Genomic DNA, 21,505 nt, shown 5'->3' with positions numbered 1-21,505 from the left:
CCACCACACCCAGCTAATTTTTATATTTTTAGTAGAGACAGGGTTTCACCATGTTGGTCAGGCTAGTCTCGAACTCTTGACCTCATGATCCACCCACCTTGGCCCCCCAAAGTGCTGGCATTACAGGCCTAAGTCACCGTGTCCGGTCTATTTTATTGTTTATAAATTTTTTTAGTTTAGTTTTACATTGCAGGAAAAACTGCATACTTTAGTATGATGTGAATTGTATCTTAATAAAGCTATTTTTTTAAAGGGAAGAGTAATCAAATAGCATAATTTAACATTGAAATCACTAATCCAGAAAAAAATGTTTTCTATATAAAACTTTCAACACTGTCTTAGATAATAAAGTTTCTGAAAAATCTCAATATTTTGTTTAATGACAAACTTTTGGTTTACTTGCTGATTTTGTTTACTGTTTAGCATTCTGGAAACCTGACTGTCAATCATGTGCTAAAAAACTATCTCCCTTCTCAACTGCAGTTTTCACTCAATGAAAAACTACATACAATGAGGACACCAATATGATAGGGGGTAGGATGATGCTGTGGAAAGACTAGAAGTCAGAAGACCTGGTTTTACATTGGGGCCCCACCATTTGCTGACTGTGTGCTCTTAGGTTTGTCCTTGTACCTTTCTCAGGTTTAGGTTCTTCACTGGCAAAAGGGAGATTAAAATCTCTGCCCTATTTACCTCACAGAGTTGTGAAGACAAAATGAAAGCATGGAGGGTCTATGAATGTGCTTATTTCCCATATGACTGTAGAAAGTACTTAAGTTTTAACAGATCACTGGGTTTTAATTTCAAAATTTAAGGTAATTGGTTTGCCCTCCAACTTTTTACTCAAGGTTATGTTTTTCCTGCCTTACTAGTTAATATACCACTCCAACTCTCCCTTCATTCCTCTCCTTTTCAGAAAATTCTAGAATCTAAAACTTTTCCCCCGCAGACAGAATAATCCCTAGGATCTCAGACAGTCCTTTTCTTTAAGCCAGTGTTTTCCAAACTTTCTTGAGGGAAAGCGGTCAATAAGATACTGTTTTTAAAAGGTTTCAAGGCCAAATTAGTTTGGAAAATATTAAACAGAAGACTCTTCTAAGCTTTTATTATGATACTATGTGTGGTGAATGTTGGAGATGAATATAATATTCTATGTCTTCCAACACGTATGGTTCCCTTTGCTTAGGTGGTGTTCCTCAGAACAGTCCGAAAATGGTTACTTCGGATAAGCATGGGATATATATACACACATATACATATTCTGGCTTTTTAAGCTTCTCAGAATGAAAAGCAAGATACTAAATGAGTTTTTCAATGCTGGTTATTGCTTCCTGGTAGCAAATTAGGTATATAAAGATTTGTGATTACTCAATCAGATCATTAGGCCTCCATTTAAGGTATTGTAGGCACAAACTAATGGGACAGTGGTAGTCACACACTAAAATCCCTTCAGCTGTAAGCAGCAATCACTGTGTAAAGCTACTGATTATAAGACATCTGGAAGAGGCAAAAGAAGAGCATATTTACATTCCAATGCTTTATAAAACACTGTGCTGGCCAAACAAAACATATATGCAGGCTGAACTTGACCCCTGGGTCACAAATCTGGATCCACTGTTTATAAAGTATTTCACTACATTTTTAACATACCAGCAAAAGGGACCATTCATTTATCTAGCTATTCCTCACCTTCTATGTGCCAATCACTGTCACTTTTATGCAGTTTTATATTTTAGAATCTAAGTCCCTGTTCTACCATTAGACTGGCAGAGATGACATATAAACAGATCCAATGTAGTAATACTTTGATGGAATTATAAATAAAGTATTGTGAGATCATTGAAAAAAGGGAAATAGAAGTAGGGGATTAGAGAAAATAGAGGACATTCCATGCAAAAGGGGCTAATATCATCATAAGCATATAGAAACTAAAGAAAGTGAAATAGAGCTTGGTTTGACAAGACTGCAGGGTTCCCAGGATGGACAGGCACTGGGAAACTTGTTTATTCAGTGCCAGGAACTGCGCTTAATTCTGGGAATAGGTGAAATGAGAAAAACAAAGAAAAACACACTTCTCTCAAGGAGGTTGGTCTGTGGGTAAAGACAAACAAGAAACTGAAGGATGGTAACAGTGGATAAATGCTGTGACAGATATTTACGTGAGATGCTGTGGGAGAATACAGTTGACCTTGGTATAAGGCCTTGCAGGCCATGACAAAGATTTTGAACTTTATCCTAAATTATGAGGAGCGCTGAAGTTTTTTTGAAGAGGTGGGATGATCAAATTTGCATCGTAGGAAGACACTGACAGCAGTGTGGTGAGCAGGGGAGAGAGAGAAGGGAGCAAAAGTACTTTTGCCAACAATCCAGTTTTCTGTAATGTGAACTGCAGACTAGGACCAGATTGTAATAAAAAGAAACAAACCAAAATATTTCAAAATATTATATTCTACCTATGCAGAACCTAGAAAATAAATACATCTCAGACACTGACTATGCCTTCAATGAATGACACGGCCAGGCAAATTGTCACCTGCAAGTTATCTGACAAAGTTGTCACCTGCAACTTATCTGACCCTGCTTGCCTCCACACACCCACCCCGCACCTTACACCCCTCTTGTATTCTCGGCCGAATTTCTGTGTTATTAGGGCTAGGGGTATTCTGGATGTATAAAAGGGTGAGTGGGAAAATAAGAGGGTAACTGCTACCAGGATAAGATATTTATAAATGGCTTAATACCGCAGACTATTCTTTCACCACCTGCAAGGGGAAAAGCAGATATTCAACCTGTTTTGTTGAAGAGACTTTGTTAAGGTAAGAACCTGAGAATGTACATGTTAATCAAATTTTCAAAGGCAAATCAACAAAGCCTTTCAATGAGTCATCAAGGTCATATCTTCTTCCAAGGACATATAATCTGATTGGGGAGTTTCCATCTCTGATCTGTAAAAAAATCTTTCTTGCTATTTAGGTTAAGAAATAACCCCAGTTCTCCGATCTAATACACAAAGCTACTATGGAACATACTAAACTCAAAATTTTAAAAACCTTGTAACTTCAGCGTATCTGTGAAAGGTTTGTGATTTGCTAAACAGAATATCATGTCACCTAGGAAAAGGTATAATTTAAAGAAGGCTTACTTTTTCCTCCCCTTCATTGTTTTGACAACCTGAGATCTACAAAGATAAAATAATATTTCAATACTAGTACAATTATAACTTAGCTTTAAAGAAATTTTACGTCAAGACATCCTATTAGTGAAGGCAACGTATTTCCAATTAAATTTTTTTCTATCAAAAAAGAAAAATGAACATTTGACTTGTTTTAAAGCACAATAATGTAATATTATATATGTACCTATTATGTATGTGTTTTAATATAACAATGAATTGCCTATTCCATTCACACTATAAACGCTAAAATCAAAAGACTGTTTTCAGAGGATCACATTTAAGTCTTTGCCATACTAATCACTGATTCTAATAAAATGGAGCCTATGTTAAATAGAGCTGGTGAATCAGAGGTAGCAAAATGGCAATCCCAGGGGAAAATCTGGCCCACAGAGAGGTCTTCATTGGCCTGGACGGACTGTGTTTTTCTTTTCTTTTCTTTTTTTTTTTTTTTTTTTTTTGAGACAGAGACTCATTCTGTCGCCCAGGCTGTAGTGCAATGTTGTGATCTTGGCTCACTGCAACCTCCACTTCCTGGGTTCAAGCAATTCTCTCAATCTTCATGTCAGCCTCTGAAGTAGCTGGGATTACAGGCATGCGCCAGCATGCCCAGCTAATGTTTGTATTTTTAGTAGAGACAGGGTTTCACCATGCTGGCCAGGCTGGTCCCAAACTCCTGGCCTCAAGCAATCCACCCACCTCGGCCTCCCGAAGTGCTGGGATTATAGCCATGAGCCACCATGCCCAGCCTCAGCCTGTGTTTTAACTGACTTGGGTATCAATGTTTACAAACTGGAAGCCTTCATATAAAATTCAGGTTTCTACCTTCCCTTGAAAATCTCGCAGATACTGGTTCCAAACTGTGGCTCAAACGAAATAACTGCTCTCTGATTTCCAATTCACTACTGTACCCACCCAGTTTCATTTATGATTTTTGCCCAGATCCTATAGGCATCTGAGTTTGTGAACCTATATACCATGACTATATAGTTTGCTAACCAAGGAAGATGAAAATCAGAATTTATTTCCTAACATAATGAAGTTGGTCCACATAGGTACTTACTTTTAAAATTTGAACTCTGGCTGGGTGTGGTAGCTCACGCCTGTAATCCCAGCATTTGGGAGGCCAAAGTGGGGGGATCACCTGAGGTCAGGAGTTCAAGACCAGCCTGGCAAACATGGTGAAACCCTGTCTCTACTAAAAGTACAAAAATTAGCTGGGCATGGTAGCACGTGCCTGTACTCCCAGCTACTTGGGAGGCTGAGGCAGGAGAATTGCTTGAACCTGGGAGGTGGAGACAGCAGTGAGCCAAGGCTGCATCATTGCACTCCAGCCTGGGTAACAGAGCAAGACTCTGGCTCATAAATAAATAAAATATGAAGTCTATAAATGCAAATGCACTGCTATGCCATAGAGTGTTGTGTGCTATGTTGCTCTGGTGTAGGGAAAAAGAGGCTGTCAGAATCACAGTCCTTTCCTTTTCTCTATTTTGGCAAAATGACTGCCAAATAAGAATGAAACCTCTATTTTAAATATATCTGAGGTTTCCAATAACTCTACTAAGTTACTCTTGACAGCACAGAACTATTAACTTCCACTAAATTTAAGTAGTAAAAAAAAAATTTAGGGCCGGGTGTGGTGGCTCATGTCCATAATCCCAGCACTTTGGGAGGCTGAGGCAGGTGGACTGCATGAGCTCAGGAGTTTGGAACCAGCCTGGGAAACATGGTAAAATCCCGTCTGTACAAAAAATACAAAAATTAACCAGGCGTGGTGGCACATGCCTAGAGTTCAGCTACTTACAGGGCTGAGGTGGGAGGATTGCTTGCGCCCAGGAGGTTAAGGCTGCAGTGAGCCATGTTTGCACCACTGTACTCCAGCCTGGGTGACAAAGGGAGATTCTGTTAAAAAAAAAAATTAAGATACAATAACACAAGGAAAATAGTTTTTCCACTCAAATAGACATCTATCAATATCAAATGATACCCTAACTCTTAAATTATATGGTTGTGATGAAAATGCTTTTTTTGAGAAACATCACTTTCTTAAAAATAAACTTTTCACTGGGTGCAGTGGCTCATGCCTATAATCCCAGCACTTTGGGAGGCCGAGGCGGGTGGATTACCTGAGGTCAGGAGTTCGAGGCCAGCCTGGCCAACATGGCAAAACCCTGCCTCTACTAAAAATACAAAAAAATAGCCGGGCGTGGCAGCGCACGCCTGTAATTCCAGCTACTTGGGAGGACGAGGCAGGAGAATCGCTTGACCCCAGGCAGCGGAGGTTGTAGTGAGCTGAAATTGCACCACTGCACTCCAGCCTGGGCGACAGAGTGAGACTCCATCTTAAAAATTTAAAAAAAAGAAAAAAGAACTTTTCTTGCAGCTTTCTTTTTCAACTCTTACTGCAACTATACTGTTTCACTCATGGATATGTCTTTTTATAATAAATCAAGATATATCACTCTTAATGTTTTATTATTAGAAAGACAGTATAGGCCGGGCACAGTGGTTCACGCCTGTAATCTCAACACTTTGGGAGGTCGAGGTGGGTGGATCACTTGAGGTCAGGAGTTCGAGACCAGCCTGGCCAACAGATGAGGTGAAATGTCGTCTTTACTAAAAATACAAAAATTAGCCAGGCGTCGTGGCGGGTGCCCGTAATCCCAGCTACTCGGGAGGCTGAGGCAGGAGAATTGGTTGAACCTGGGAGGCGGAGGCTGCAGTGAGTGGAGATCGCCACTCTAGCCTGGGCAACAGAGTGAGACTCCATCTCAAAAAAAAAAAAAAAGTATTATGTTTGTAGTTAGTAAATTATGACTTTGTTCTCATCAGAACCTCTGCTTGCTCTGAGACATACAGTGTTCTGGCTTTTCCTGATTGCTGTTTTTCTTCCCAGAAGGTGCCTTGTCTATGCTTTCCCCTCAAGATGCTACAGGTCAGGCCCGGTGCAGTGGCCCATATCTGTAATCTTAGCACTTTGGGAGGCCAAAGCCAGAGGATCACTTGAGCTCAGGAGACCAGCCAAGGCAGCATAGTGAGACCTCCCCGACCTATCCAAAAAGTTTTAAAAAACTAGCCTGGTGTGCTGGTGCACGCCTGTAAGTCCCAGCTACTGGGGCTGGGGGCTAAAGTGGGAGGACTGCTTGCACCCAGCAGTTCAAGGCTGCAGTGAGCTATGATCACACCCCTACTCTCCAGCTTGGGCAACAGAGCAAGACCCTGTCTCAAAAAAAGATGCTACAGGTCTTTTGGTGACAGGGCTAATTTTACAGGTGAGCAATTGTTAATATGTAATCTTCTGAGAGTAAGCTGTTCATGAAAACAGCTGTTTTTTGTTGGCAAAGCTTTAGTACTAACTTTGTTTTTCACCTTGGGGGAGAACAGAGAGGTTGCCAGAATCATGGGAAGATACTCCCTGTTTATGCTTTTTTTTTTTTTTTTTTTTTTGAGACAGTGTCTCATTCTATCGCCCAGGCTGGAGTGCAGTGGTGCGATCTCAGCTCACTGTAACCTCCACCTCCCAGGTTCAAGCGATTCTCCTGCCTTAGCCCCCCAAGTAGCTGGGACTACAGGCGCCTGCCACCACGCCCAGCTAATTTTTGTATTTTTAGTAGAGACGGAGTTTCACCATGTTGGTCAGGCTAGTCTCGAACTCCTGACCGCAAGTGATCCGCCTGCCTCGGACTCCCAAAGTGCTGGGATTACAGGTGTGAGCCACTATACCCAGCCTCCTTGTTTATTCTTAAAGTATCCATTTTACCTGAAGATAGGCAATTTACATTTTTCTTTATTAGAATAAAGATACAATATGAAGTATGATGCAAAACTCACATGAACTTAAGATAATATACAGATTTTATCTGAACTATTTACTGTTCAAGAGCACCATTAAGAATCTACTTCTGACCCACTGGTGAGGATGCACCTAACCCCAAGTAGCTTTCTGCAGGCTCTAATTCCAGATCCCTTCCTTAGCACCTATGAAGCACTGTACTCTTTTCTGCAAAGGTCCAAAGCCACAGAAAACAGACATCTTGCGTTTCTGTCAAGTTTAAACATATCTAAGAGTCAGGAAGCTGAGGCTACCATGGCTGCCAGCATGCAGCAAGGCAGGGCTCAGCAGGCTCCACCTAGAGTTATATTCCAGTCCTGCAGCCTGCTGTATGTCCTGTATCACCTCAGTGGTCTGAGTGCCTCCCTAGGGACATACTGCCTAGACCAAAAAACCTGAGGCCTGGAACTCCTTGACAATGATGGGGAAAACAGAGCATGAGCACTGCCTCGGTTCCACTGTGGCAGACTTATCTGTGCGTGAAAGTCTAGCATCATACCGCTAATCTGTGTACTTAAGAGGACCACAATCATCCTCCAAAACAATACAGATTGCCTGCTTTACCAAGATCCAGATTGTGAAACTCAAGAGACTGTCAGCTGGGGGTTGGCAAGGCCTCAAACGTAGAAGCCAGAGACCATGGGGCTAGTTGGCCATCCTGGCCCCTTTGGGTATCATGTTTCTGAGTCCTGGAGACCAGCCTTGAAGCTGTTGCTTTATCTAAGGAGGAGATGGATGTATGATATCATGTCATTATTCACTCGGTAGCTGAAGAAGAATTTAAGTATATTTTCCCAGAGGTCTTGTACCATGTATTTCTTTAATTAAAGTGGTTTAAACAGTATACTTGGCATTTATTGAGAATATTCTCCCAAATGGTGGCATTTGTAGTACAAGTCAGCTAAGGTTGCTAGTGCTACTCAGAAGTCTCAAGCAATTCAAGTGTAGGATTAATCTCCTAAAGCTGGAATTGGGTCAAAATTAAAATTGCAAAGCCACAGGCCAAGCAATGTCAATTCTCAAACTGTGGGGCTGCTGAGGCTCCCAAATTGCCTTCCAGAGAAATCAAAGAGCATTCTTTTTAATCTAATGGTTGGAGATCTCTTTCCCAACAGGCAGGGGTGGGGTAGGTCTCCAAATTAAGGAATACTGGTAAATAAATCTCAGCCATCTCTTTCAGCATCAGGGAGAAAATGCAAACAGGATTTTTATCATTGTAAAATTTATATTTGTGAAATCCTTGTTTAATCGACTGCAATTTCCACACACACACACAAAAAATCACATGTAAGAATGACTGCCAAATAGAAATAAAAATAACAGCTAACCTCTTTATGAGTGCTTTTTAGGTGCCAAGCACGATGATAACTGCAATATACGTGCTAAGCATTCTCTCATTTAATTATCAGAATAATCTCCTAAAGTAGGTATTTTCTTTACTCCATTTTACAATGTGGAAGTAGTACAGCCTAAGAGTGGATTACGTAATCACTATGTTAATGCTGCCTTCTCCCATCCAAAAGTGCCACTTTATATTAGTAAGTTATCAATTTGAATCACAATTTTTAGCACAATCTCAGCAGATTTTTAAAAAAGCAAATACCCATTAAAGAATACAGAAGCCGGCCGGGTGCGGTGGCTCATGCCTGTAACTTTGGGAGGCCAAGGCAGGCAGATCACGAAGTCAGGAGATCAAGACCATCCTGGCTAACACGGAGAAACCCCGTCTCTACTAAAAATACAAAAAATTAGCCGGGCGAGGTGGCGGGCGCCTGTAGTCCCAGCTACTCGGGAGGCTGAGGCAAGAGAATGGCGTGAACCCCAGGGGGCGGAGCCTGCAGTGAGCCGAGATCGCACTGCACGCCAGCCTGGGCGACAGCGAGACTCCGTCTGAAAAAAAAAAAAAAAAAAAGAACACAGAAGTAGTAGAAAAGAGACCCTAACAAAGGAAATACCATGATTAAAATTATTTTAATCTTTACATAATGGCTTTATATAATTAAGTTTTACATAATGGCTTCAAAAGACTGGCCAGATTCCACGTTATCTACAATAAACAGCAAAATATCTGCTGGCCACGAGACCAAATAACTATTATCAGCAAAAATGTTAAAATAGGGCATGCACCACAGGCGAGAGGAATCATGCAGTTTTACCTATCCTACAAACAGATTTTCAGTCACTGACAATGCCAAGTTGAAGCTATTATAAAAACCTGAACAAAGTTAATTTGACCAAATATCGTCGGCCTTTAAGATCTCAAAACTCTGCCCTGCAGATAAACATTAGGTAATTTCTTCTCAAATGCTTAAATGAGGTTCTGAAATGTTTTATAGCCCTGTAAAACACAAAACCGCTAAGGGCTTAAAGTGAGCAATTTAAAAGTATTATTCATATCGTTCACATCATAATTTGCTAACCTTGAAGATAATTTTGAAAATCCCATTATTTTTATCTTTGAATAAGTGCTTAAATATTTATTTGATGATGATTAACAATTTCATGAACAAGTTCATGGACAAGAATCAAGCTTCGGTTCCCAAACTACTTACCAGAGCCTAAGCAAGCCAGGAATTTAACACAATAGGAAGAACCAGGGATTGCATCCTCCATCTAAGACATTAAAAAATCAATTAGAGGCCAGGCATGGTGGCTCACACCTGTAACCCCAACACTTTGGGAGGCCAAGGCAGGCAAATCACTGGAGATGAGGAGTTCAAGACCAGCCTGGCCAAAATGGTGAAACTCCATCTTCACTAAAAACACAAAAATTAGCTGGGTATGGTGGCGGGTGCCTGTAGTCCCAGCTACTTGGGAGGCTGAGACACAAGAATCACTTGAACCCAGGAGGCAGACGTTGCAGTGAGCCAAGATCGCGCCACTACACTCCAACCTGGGCACAGAGCGAGAATCTATCTCAGAAAAAAACAAAAAACAAAAAAGAAATCAATTAGAAAACAAAAACGTACTGTGGGCTACCCAACACTTGTCTGTAGGCGGCTAAATTGGCCACAAGTTTGTAACTCCCACATGAAAGCTTAGAACCAGAATCTGAAGCTGTTTTCCTAATAAAATTGCTTCCTGTCACAAAGAGTCTATATAACAAATTATAAATTTTGATGAATGCAATGTAGTTTATATACAGGTGATACTCATCTTGTCACATATTTACATGTCCTGAGTGGGAATTAACCATAACATAGAAATAATTTGAATATTTTTAAATGTCTTTGTTTTTGCTTATAAGATCACAGATAACTGTTTTAGTACATAAAAATGAACTACAACTATTGAAATGGCATTTTACCTGCTTAAGAAATCGGTCAGATGCGTGGCTGTGCTTAGCTAATACGCTTGGCAGAGCAGGATTGGCATACTCAAACTGAGGATTGTAGGTATAGTCAGATTTGAAGAATCTCAGTTTTTCTTTCTCTAAGTTGGTGGGTTTTATAGCAGTTAATATACAAAATTTCTTCCCAGAAAAGTCATCTCCCTTTTCAAAGCTTCTAGACAGCTGAGGCTGTGGTTTTGGCTTTGGAAGAGTGGAGAAATGGCACCACTTGACCTTGCTTTTGGGTTTAGGTGGCAGTACTATGCCGTTCCCTGTAACAGAGATATCATGTGTAAACTTTACAGGACTTGACGCTGAACTAGTGACAAAAACAGCAGGCCGCCTCTCCAGGCAGTACCAAGTACCACTGCTTGTCACAGGCACCAGGGCTTTCATCCTGCGAGGATCTTTGCTACGAGAAGTGTTAGGAGATTTGCTGGGTTTTCTACATCTTTTGGAGTAGGTGGAGGAAGACTGTTTTTGTGAATGATACTTTTTTTCCTCCTTGCTCTGTAGTAGGACATTGTAACTACTGGTTCCAGTTGTGAAAATGTCTTTTAGCACTCCCGAGGATAAATGTGAAATGCTTCTTTTGCTGTCAATGATCAATGAATCTTCTGCATTTAGAATAGACTTCTTAGCAAGTTCTTGCTCAGGCCAGTGAAGCTTTTCTGTGTTAATAAACAAAATCAAAACAAAAGAAATAACAAAGATACCAGATGAAGCAAACTGTTTATTAGGAAAGGTATTCTGAAGATTCTTTAAACTTCGTAATTTTGCAGTAATCATTAGAAAAAAACATTTTAAATATTAAAAGGACACATTACTAAACTTTGGTCATGCTAGATACTGTCATTTCTCTTCTCTATGAGTATATATGTTAAATTATCTACAAAAATCCTCAGCTTCAAACCACTTAGATGATCAAAGTCTAATATGTAAGATAATATACATAAATAATCTGAATACTTGATTCTACAAAAGAATGTAGATTTCGGCTGGGCGCAGTGGCTCACACCTGTAATCCCAGCATTTTGGGAGGTCGAGGCAGGCAGATCACTTGAGCAGGAGCTGGAGACCAGCCTGGCCAACATGGTGAAACCCTGTCTCTAGCAAAAAATACAAAAACTAGCCAGGTGTAGTGGTGTACCCCTGTAATCCCAGCTACTCAGGAGGCTGAGGCATGAGAATTGCCTGAACCCGGGAGGCAGAGGTTGCTGTGAGCTGAGATCGTACCACTGCACTCCAGCCTGGGTGACAGAGTAAGACCCTATCTCAAAAAAAAAAAAAAAAAAAAAAAAAAAAGAATGGATTTCATAGAAATATTTTAAAATAGTATTTTCTGTAATAAAGTAAAATCCAAGGTACTTTCAAAGACAATACAATCTTGAAACTTGGAAATATATATAAAGGTAGCTATCAGTAAAAGAAGGACAACAAAGCCTTATTTACTCAAAAACCACTGTTAAGATTAAACAGATGGTATCTTCAAGCACGTTTTAGTAATGTCGCTTAGTATGAATAACTGGTTGATTTTCTTCATAATTCTAAGCTGTACGTTAAGGTTAAAGAAAAACAAGGGTTTTTTTCTTGGCAAGTTAGAAAAACAAATTTTAATAACTATTACAAAGTTATTAATATATCAAATGGCAAGTGAAGGAGAGGGCAGCTTTGTTTTTAGAACTCACAAGTGCTTTAAACAGGTAAGAATCACTGGATATACTGTTGTGCATTCACTACTTTAAAACTGTGTTGATCTGCATTCTTTCATTTAACAAATACATAGAATACTACTAATTCAGCACATGGCTCTGATAAACAACTGTATAAACACATTGTTCTTACCTATAACCAGCTTCTAATCTGGCTCTGAAGACAAGGCATTCCTATGAAGATTTAAACAATAATACAATGTAGTATATAATTAAACATGAAAAACAAAAGACACAAACAATAACCTACAGTTCAGATGAGGAAGGAAGCAATGTGAAGAGAAACAGATGAGATTTCAAGTAGGCCCTTAAGGGTTTTCAGACTCAATTCTAAACTGATGAAGAGTTTGTCTTAAATACATCTCATCTGAACAAGACTCCAGCTCAACTCCTGTCAATAAGTGTTCACTGAATAAACAAATGAATAAATAAATGACCCTAAACATGCAATTCTGCAACCATTCTGAATAAATATGTACGTGTAGTTCTGGGACCATTCAAATATGAGATTACTGCAGACATGAAAACATAACAGGAAAGACCCTAAACCAGTAGTTCTTAACAGAAGGCGATTTTACCCTCCAGGGAACATTTGGTAATGTCTAGAGACATTTTGGTTGTCATAACTGGGGAGAGGCTACTGGCATCTAGCAGGTAAAGGCCAGGGATGCTGCTAAACATCCTTCACTGCATACGACAATCTCCTACAACAAAGAAATATTCATTCCAAAATGTCAACGGTATCAAGGTAGAGAAACTCTGATCTAAATGTTAGTTTTTAAAACCCAGGAGTCACAGAGTCTAGGGTAAAGAGACAGTACTAAAGTAGATAATAATCCAAATATGTAAGGTATGTAAAAGTCCTTTTTCTTACATTTTCTAGGCCAGCATGTGAAATCTGAATCCTGGTGTCTAAAAGATAACACACAGGTATCTCTAAAGCTTGCAGGGGCTAAATGTCTATTGTATGTGTAAGTTTAGAGGTAGGAGCTAGATCACATAGGGTCATGTTGAAGACAGGTTGTACAAAGAAGCTGTTCAATAAATGTTAAAGACTCAACAAGACAAAATTAACTGGACAAATAAACAAAACGTTCATCATAGGCTGGTAGCTCCCAGTTTCTCAGGAGTTTCATAGACTTACGTGTTGCCAACTAACATTATTGCCAGGAATAATGTCGGTTTCCCTAAAACGACACCACAAGCTTAGGAGACAAGAGGTGATAATGAAAAGAAAACCGAAATAGACACGAAAAGGGAAAGAGTGAAAGAACTCAAATAAGCATAAGCCTAGGAAGTAGGGTAAGGACTAGGCGTAGCCGGAAAGGTAACGGGAGGAAATCAGGTTGTTTTCTCAGTTGATCTTCATAATAAAAAGGGACAGAGTTACATCAAATTAAAATCAATAAATAATACTACTCTGAAGAATTTCTGTTTTGATGATTCATTACATATATGTTGTACTGATTTTTTAAAAATGAATACTCAATGTGAAAATGCTCTCTGTTTTCTAAGACCTAGTAGCTTTATGACCAAAGAACTGAGCTTGCTGAGTTTTTTGTCGTAAAGCATCAGTGACCTCCAAATTCATAATTTTGTGCCATCTGAAACAGCCTACACATTTCCAGATACTAAAAAAAACTGTCCTAAACCACCTGTCAAAATACTCAAGGAGGAGTGAAGTATGGCAGTGGGGTGACAGTATATGCCTGACAGAACCTCTCTCCCTAGGAATTACAGCATTTCAGTTCACTTGCTAATTATCTCCTGAGAAGCCTAGCACCAATCCTTTTGAAGCTCCATCTGCTGCTGAATAAAGTTTGGGAGTGTTAATGGTCTATTTATTTTACAAATGCCAATCCTGTTAAATGCTGGATAGCCCATGAAGTTCATAAAAGTGGGGCACATGGTCCTTCACGCAACTCATATAAGATGGATATAAATTAATTTCTCAGAGTCACAGTAATTGTATTTCAGTTGCATTAAAAAGTATCATAGAACCTAAGAGATTGTTTTTGTAATTTTAAATACTATTGCTTATTTTGTGAAAAAAAGACTTTTGAACATGGTTAAGAACACTAAGAGGCTGATAACATTTGACACAATTTATTAAAGAACATCCTATTCTCTGAATCCTTTTTCCTGAAAAATTAAAACATTTTAAAAGCATAAACAGACTTATTTGGAGGAAGTGTAACCCGTGTTTTCCCAGAAAAGTAATAAGGTAATTAAAAAGCATACTTTCTCACATTAAAGGCAGTCATTATATAATGTAAAACTTAGCTATAAGCAATCTGTTTCACTATAATATTGGAGAGAATGAAAATAATTTGTTGATAGAAGAAAATTGTTCACCCCAACCTGATTACTCATACTGAAGAAAAAAGGGTAAATAATATTTGTACATTAAAATTGATAGTCTATTCACAAGTAGGTGAATATACTGAAGTTACCAACACAATGAAAGCTTAGTATATATCTAGAACAGGAGAAAAGGATACCAAGATTCCTGACATCCATTCCCAGCTCTTTCAATGACCTCTCTGTAATATTAGCCTAATCATTAAGCCCATCGGTACCTCCCGTTCCCCATCTAAAAGAATGGGGGAAAGGGAGACACTGCTCTCTAAAAGTAGTGTTTCACAACTGTGAGTAGGTGAGGTTTCATAGTAATCAGGAGGTCTCTGGCTGAAAAGGAAGATCACCAGAAACAAAGCCTGGTAGCAAATACTATTCAACCAGTTTTGACCTACAAATGGAAATTTCATACGGTTCACTAATAGTTATGAAACCTGAGAATCTGGGATAATTTTATACCACAAAACAACAGGTTACTTCATTACAAACAAAAGAAAGGCCAAAACAAAACAAAATAATCCCCAAACAAGATAAACTTTAATTTTATCAAGACTTTCATCACTAAAAACTCAAAAGAAGCCAGGCACAGTGGCACATGCCTGTAGTCCCAGCTATTCACGAAGCTGAGGCTGGAAAATTACTTGAACCCAGGAGTTTGAGTCCAGCCTAGACAACATAGCAAGACTCCAACTCTAAAAAACAAACGAACAAACAAACAAACAAACAAACAAAAACACCTCAAACAATATCAACAGTAGAAAGGATAAATTGTGGTACGCTCATACAACAGAAAACTATACGACAATGAAAAGAGAACTGACGTTGTAAGCAACAATATGGATGTATCTCAGACAATGTTGAGCAAATGAAGCCACATCAAAAGATTATATAGTGTATAATTCTGTTTATATGTAGTCCAAAACAGCAAAACTAATTTATGGTATTAGACGTCAGAATAGCAGTTACCTTTGAGGGGTGAATCATAATCTAGGAGGAGATACCAGGAAACCTACTAGGTGCTGAAAATGTTCTCTATCTGTTCTGGGCAATGGTTATGTATGTACAAAGTTATTGGGCTGCACATTTAAGACCTGTAAACTTTAAGTTACACTTTAATTTTTTTAATGGCGTATAAAATCAGTATCCTTAAAAACACATTTATTGCTCAATTTGTCTGCACTGTAACAGATAATCTATTAACTATAGTATCTCTAAATTCAATAGCAACTAATGCAGCTTATCGACTGTAAGAAAATGAGACGAAAGGCACTGCTGATGTCATTCAGGAATTCAGAAACTTGACTGTACTTTAGGATTCTTAAAAATTTCACAGCCCCAGGTAAGAGCAATTCAGTGCTGCTCTATTAGTAACTTACAATGGGACATTGTTGTTTGGGGGTCAGAAACTTGTGTTTGTTGTTTTTACAGTTAGAAATATACAGAGTAGTCTAGATACTTTTATTGGTGAGGGTTGTGGTAAGAGTGAGCATTATACATCATCTAAAACAACACTGAATGTGCCAGAAACAAACTTTCCCATGGCTTTCCCTTGGGATGGACAAAACTCCTAACCATGGTCTATGAGGTCACTCTTGGTCAGATCCTTCTGCCTCTGCAGCCTCACCTCACACTGTGTTCCTCAATTTTTCCACTCCAGCCTTCTCTCACTTTGACCATATCTCATCCTCACTATGCTCTCACTATGGGCCCTTCTATCCCTCTCTTTGTTAGATTAATATCCACTCATCTTTCAGTTCAAATAGCACTTGGTCAGGAAACCTTCCTTAACTTTTTCATTTTAGACCCTCATAACACCTTGTATCTCTTCCGAAGTACTTTATCATGGTTGCAGGTTTATATTTGTTGTATGACAGACTTCCTCAACAATGAAATTATAAGCTCTTTTACAACATACATCTGTGTTTGGTTTTGCTTATTCACTGTCCTGCTTATGAAAGGGGGGCCAGAGAGGTAGACAAGGGAAGAGAACATTTGAGAGGAAAGAAAGGGTAAAAGACCTAGTTGCCCGACAGTTGAGGAAAAAATTATTCCAGGAAGGTAAAAGAAAAATGAAACAATTAGTGATGTTGAAGACCACATGGTAGGTACCTGCTGCTGTAGAACAAACATGAGCTATGTGCCTAGGTATATTCACCCTGTATGGCCTAACGCTGGCCTTAAGACTTTCATTTCCAGTATTTTTAAACATTCATCTTTGATATAAAGACATTTCATTTCTGGAATGACTCATTAATCTCTTCTTACATCACATACAAAATAAAGCCGATAGGAAATCATAAATGAACATAATCTTATATGGTTTCTCACAGCATTTTGTTAATGAATGAACTAGATGCCTTCTATTTTGAAAACAACAAATTTTTATTCAAGTGAAATATGATTTTCCCAGGTAAAAATTATTACATACTTGCCTGTGATTAAAAATCTAAAACCAACACTTGAGCAAACCATCGGATAATGTCACATTGATATTACATGAAATCTTGATGTTGGATTTTGTGGCTCAAATCAGTGTACAGTCAGTGTAATAGTGAGCTGATTTTCCTAGTAGTTGACAACATGGGCTTTGGAATGGAGTTGTCTGGTATGAATCTTGGCTCTGTTTATTAATAGCTATTACCCTGACCAAGTTACATAACTTCTTTGTGCTATAGTTTCCTTATCTGTAAAATGGGATAATAATAATAATACATACTTCATAGTATTATTGTAAGGATTTTAAAAGTTAATATGTGTGAAGTGCTGAGAACAGTGCTGGACTATAGGTAAGCAGCCTTTGTTAACTATTATTAGTATCACCTTAAATATTATATTCAGCTCCTATAGAAACACCGCATGGAAAAATGTACATAGGGAAATATCCTGAATCATTAAATTTGAATTCCAAGGCAAATTTCATGTTAATAAGGTAATTAATCTATATTTTAGAATCAAGATTTTTAGTGGCTTTAGTGTAATAAACCCTTTTTTTTTTTTTTTTTAATCCCGGAAGCTAAAGTAGAATCTTCTTTTTTTTTTTTTTTTGTGACAGGGTCTCACTCTGTGGCCAAGGCTGGAGTGCAGTGGCAATCCTGGCTCACTGCAACCTCTGCCACCTGGGCGCTCAAGTGATACTCCTGCCTCAGCCTTCCAAGTAGCTGGGACTACAGGTGCAGGCCATCATGCCCGGCTAATTTTTTAATTTTTTTGTAGAGATGGGGTTTTGCCGTGTTGCCCAGGCTGGTCTTGAACTCCTGAGCTCAGGTAATCCGCCCGCTATCTGCCTCACAAACTGCTGGGATTACAAGTGTGAGCCACTGCACCCAGCCTGAGAACCTTCTTCTTTAAAAGGCCATGAGAAGTCAAAAAAACCTTTTCTGATTTGATTCCATTTTTAAACAGCATAGATAGCATATACTAATAAGTCAAAAGTGGGCAAGATATTATATAGGAAGTGATTTCAGAAACAAGTAATTGCTTCATTCCTGAAATATAAAATGAATCTGTTCTATATTTGTAACGACTTTTAGAGCTGAAAAAAAAATGAACACATTTCCATCAGTACTCTTACCACAATCAAGTTCTGCTAACCAGAAAGAAGAACATGGCCATCTTAGATATCAATGAATCGTGACGGAATGACCAGGTGAGAGGAGGGCACGTTTTCAGCTTAACTCTCTACATGAAGTTTCTGGCTGTCCAAATTGGGTTTTTCTGATATCGCAGTGAAATGCTGGGCACAGGGCTCTAGAATTATTTCAACTAGTTAAGTATATTTAAGAGAGAAAGTAGTCTGAAAAATGACCCAGTTATTTTTAAAGGAATTGTAAATTAGAGGCTTGAATGGTCTCAAATGGCTATTTGAACTTTATTGTACTATAGAAATTCACTGCCAAATTGTCTACCTCAGGGTTTGCAAACATACAGGGTAAATGTACCGCCACTAAATTATAGGAAGGGAAATGAGACAAGAGGAGTGGGTCTACTACTTTCTAAAGTATCTCTTCTCAAACTTCTAACTCAACATGTTGACATATCAAGAGATCACTTTGAATGACTAATTGATCAGAGTATCTACTTTCTAATACTAATATTATTTTATATGTATCTCTACAGTGTTTGTTATGGTTTGGGAAAATAATTTTAATCTATGTGATTTCTCAATCAAATAATGTGCACTGTAACAGAATCTATATTTTTCTTCAAGGCACTGATTCTCATGGAGAAGGAGATGTTGCCCTCCCCCACACCCCTGCCCAATTGTGATTTTTAATTGTCACAATTATGGGGGCATGGCAGAGAACAGCATCCCACAAGGAAGAATTATCTTGTCCAAAGTTAATAGTGCTAGGCTGGGCACAGTGGTTCATGCCTATAATCCCAGCACTTTGGGAGGCCGAGGTGGGAGGATCACCTGAGGTCAGGAGTTCCAGACCAGCCTGGTCAACATGGTGAAACCCTGTCTCTACTAAAAATACAAAACTCCGCAGGGCGTGGTAGCATGCGTCTGTAATCCCAGCTACTCGGAGGCTGAAGCAGGAGAATCGCTTGAACCCGGGAGGTGGAGATTGCAGTGAGCAGAGGCAGCGCCCCTGCACTCCACCCTGGGTGACACAGCGAGACTCCGTCTCAAAAACAACAACAAAGTTAATGGTGTGGAGGTTGAGAAACCTTGCTCCATATTTAGGAGGTATGGTACTTTTAAGTAACTTTTGACATTTCAATTGTGTTTTAAAAGTAGCATCTACATGAAATCACATTTTTAAAAATTCTAATGCCAATTAAAGTTGCCTTTTCGATCTCAGATCCTGTAACTATGCCTCCTGTCAACATAAATGATATACATCGTGGCAATGTCATGACTGCACAAATCAACTCCGTATAACACTGAACATGAAATAAAACAGTATAAAATTAAAATCATAAATATGTTCACTGGAAAGAGGTTTGGTTTTTCAGTTAGAATGCTCACAGAAAAATAGTCTGTTAGGTACTGCACTGCTTTAAAATTTAAAATTCCGGCTTTATTTTGGCATTAGTTTGAGGAGTAAGTATTTCCCTTTACTCCGTTGTTCTTCGTCATAATTCCGAACTGCGGAAACCCTGCCTTGCAGAAATGTTTGCGTACAGAATCAAATGCTGGGAAAATGGCCTAGAAAATTACTCTAATATTATGTAAGCTTTTTTTTTAAGTGGCTAACACGCATAGCGATTTACAAATAGTAAGAGTCAAGTTCTGTGCTCCCAGAGATTGAACTGAATTTTTAAAAATGCAGGTAAACTTTCAGACTTTCTGACCTGGGGTCTGTTTAAAGACCCATGTTTTACACTTGCTATAATCCGTACTGTAAAATAGCCTATTAATAATATCAACTCAAAACGTTCTAAGAATAAAAGCATACACACCCAAATATACACAGTATAAATACTGAAATATTCAGATTGTTCTTTCGCTTAGCTTATTTTTTCTGAACATTCTAGAAAATTATGAAGCTTAATCACACCCCTAGCGTGTTTTGAAATAGGATTTAACAATCTTTGGATTGTACCTTTGTAAGACCAGCAACCGGTCTAATATTATAATATTTTTCATGAGATTCTACAGCATGTACTTACTGATAATAAGTGACGAAAGGAAATGAGGCCGATTTCTCTATTCCCTACATAGGTTTTTCGCGAGCGCCTCCTGCGCGCCCCGCAGGGGTCGGGGCGCAGGGTAGAGTCCCGAGCGGCGCGCCCAGCCAGCGGATACCATTACCTGAGCCCCCGGCGGCAGGACCCCGGTCCGCCCCGCACCCTCGCCGCGGCCAGCCCTTCCCTGCACTCACCCGTCACGCGAATGGACTCCAGCATCGTCGCCCCGAGGCCCGGGGCGGCGGGCTCCGCGGGCTCAGGGGAAAGGGCCGCGCAGGGGCGGGCGGGCGGCCTCTAGCCTCTAACCCGGGCCTCGGTGGCGGGGGCGCGGCGGGAAGCGGCTCTCCGCTACCTGAAGCAGGATAAGGAGGGTAAGGGCGGACGAAGACGTACGGACACTGACTGTGAGCAGCGCTTCCACCAGCCTGTAGCTGCTGGAAGGTACACACGGCGGCCTTACGGTGCCCAGCAGCGCTTAGAACCTGCCACTGTGACGTAGCCGCTCCGCCGGTTGCTAGGAAACTGCCCCCGGGGTCCGCGCGCGCTGGGCTTCACGGAGCCTGCGCGCCGCTGGGGGCGCTCGTGCGACGAAGGCCGGCGGGCGGCGAGAGAGAGTGGGAAGAACTACAACTCCCGGCGTGCACAGCGCGGGCCAGTGCCGCCGGGGCTTGTGGCTGTGCCCGCGAGCGGCTGGGGTCTCCAGCCAGTGGGATAACGCATGTTGACTGATCTTTCAGAGACGTTTGTACCCGTTCAAAGGGGACTTAACTACTTAACTCCATGCTGCGCTGTGACACTCGGCCCTAACTGCAAATAGCAAAGCCAGTCTCCCCGTCCTTCCCCTTACGAGGTGCGGGGAAGCTAAAACACGTTTAGGTTGAGCTAGTAAAAGTGAAATTGCAGGAGGCTCAATGACCACTTGACAGTACCTCAGCATACTATCCTTAATGCTGAAATTCACGTGATTCTGCAATTGACAGGGGCCGAATGTTATTTTCAGTTTATTATTTATTTCCACATTAGCAAGTGTGAAAATTTAATCTTTTACAATAACTATGGGAAGCGGGCCGCGGTGGCTCATGCCCGTAATCCTCGCACTTTGGGAGGCCAAGGCGGGTGGATCGCTTGAGGCCAGGAGTTGGAGACCAGCCTGTGCCACATGGCGAAAACCCATCTCTACTAAAAACACAAAAAAATTAACAAATCGTGGTGGCGCACTTCTGTAGTCCCAGCTACTCGGGAGGCCGAGGTGGGAGGATTGCTTGAGTCCGGGAGGTGGGAATGCAGTGAGCCATGATCGCGCCACTGCACTCCAGCCTGGGTGACAAAGTGAGACTGAAAAAAATAAAAAATACAGTGGGAATGGGAAATGTAGACTAAACCATTCAACAAACATTTTTTGAGACCCTAGTGTGTGCAAGGTTCTGAGTCAGGCTTTGAGGACATCAAGGAAAATGAAATAAGCC

The 21,505-nt window shown here is 40.1% G+C and overlaps 1 protein-coding gene across 6 annotated transcripts in view; it reads right to left on the bottom strand.

The window, feature by feature from the left end:
* The window catches only part of MATCAP2 (microtubule associated tyrosine carboxypeptidase 2), a 65,814-nt gene that overhangs the window by 22,542 nt on the left and 21,767 nt on the right, over positions 1–21,505 (bottom strand). For 2 of the 6 annotated variants that reach the window (XM_032758318.2, XM_032758319.2), the window contains exons 1-2: positions 20,234–20,562; positions 10,312–11,006 (exon numbers count right to left, since the gene is read on the bottom strand). In XM_032758318.2, the coding sequence (XP_032614209.1) occupies positions 10,312–11,006; positions 20,234–20,258 (720 nt within the window). In that variant the 5' untranslated portion in view covers positions 20,259–20,562. Of the gene's footprint in view, positions 1–10,311; positions 11,007–17,976; positions 19,520–20,021; positions 20,141–20,233; positions 20,563–21,505 lie in introns of those variants that run through there. The other 4 variants (XM_032758320.2, XM_032758317.2, XM_032758323.2 and 1 more) reach the window with 4 other exon arrangements.

This window comes from Hylobates moloch, unplaced genomic scaffold (assembly GCF_009828535.3).
Source record: "Hylobates moloch isolate HMO894 unplaced genomic scaffold, HMol_V3 SCAFFOLD_1, whole genome shotgun sequence".
In the NCBI taxonomy this organism is placed as follows: Eukaryota; Metazoa; Chordata; class Mammalia; order Primates; family Hylobatidae; genus Hylobates; species Hylobates moloch.
This window is presented reverse-complemented; position numbering and strand designations above follow the sequence as displayed.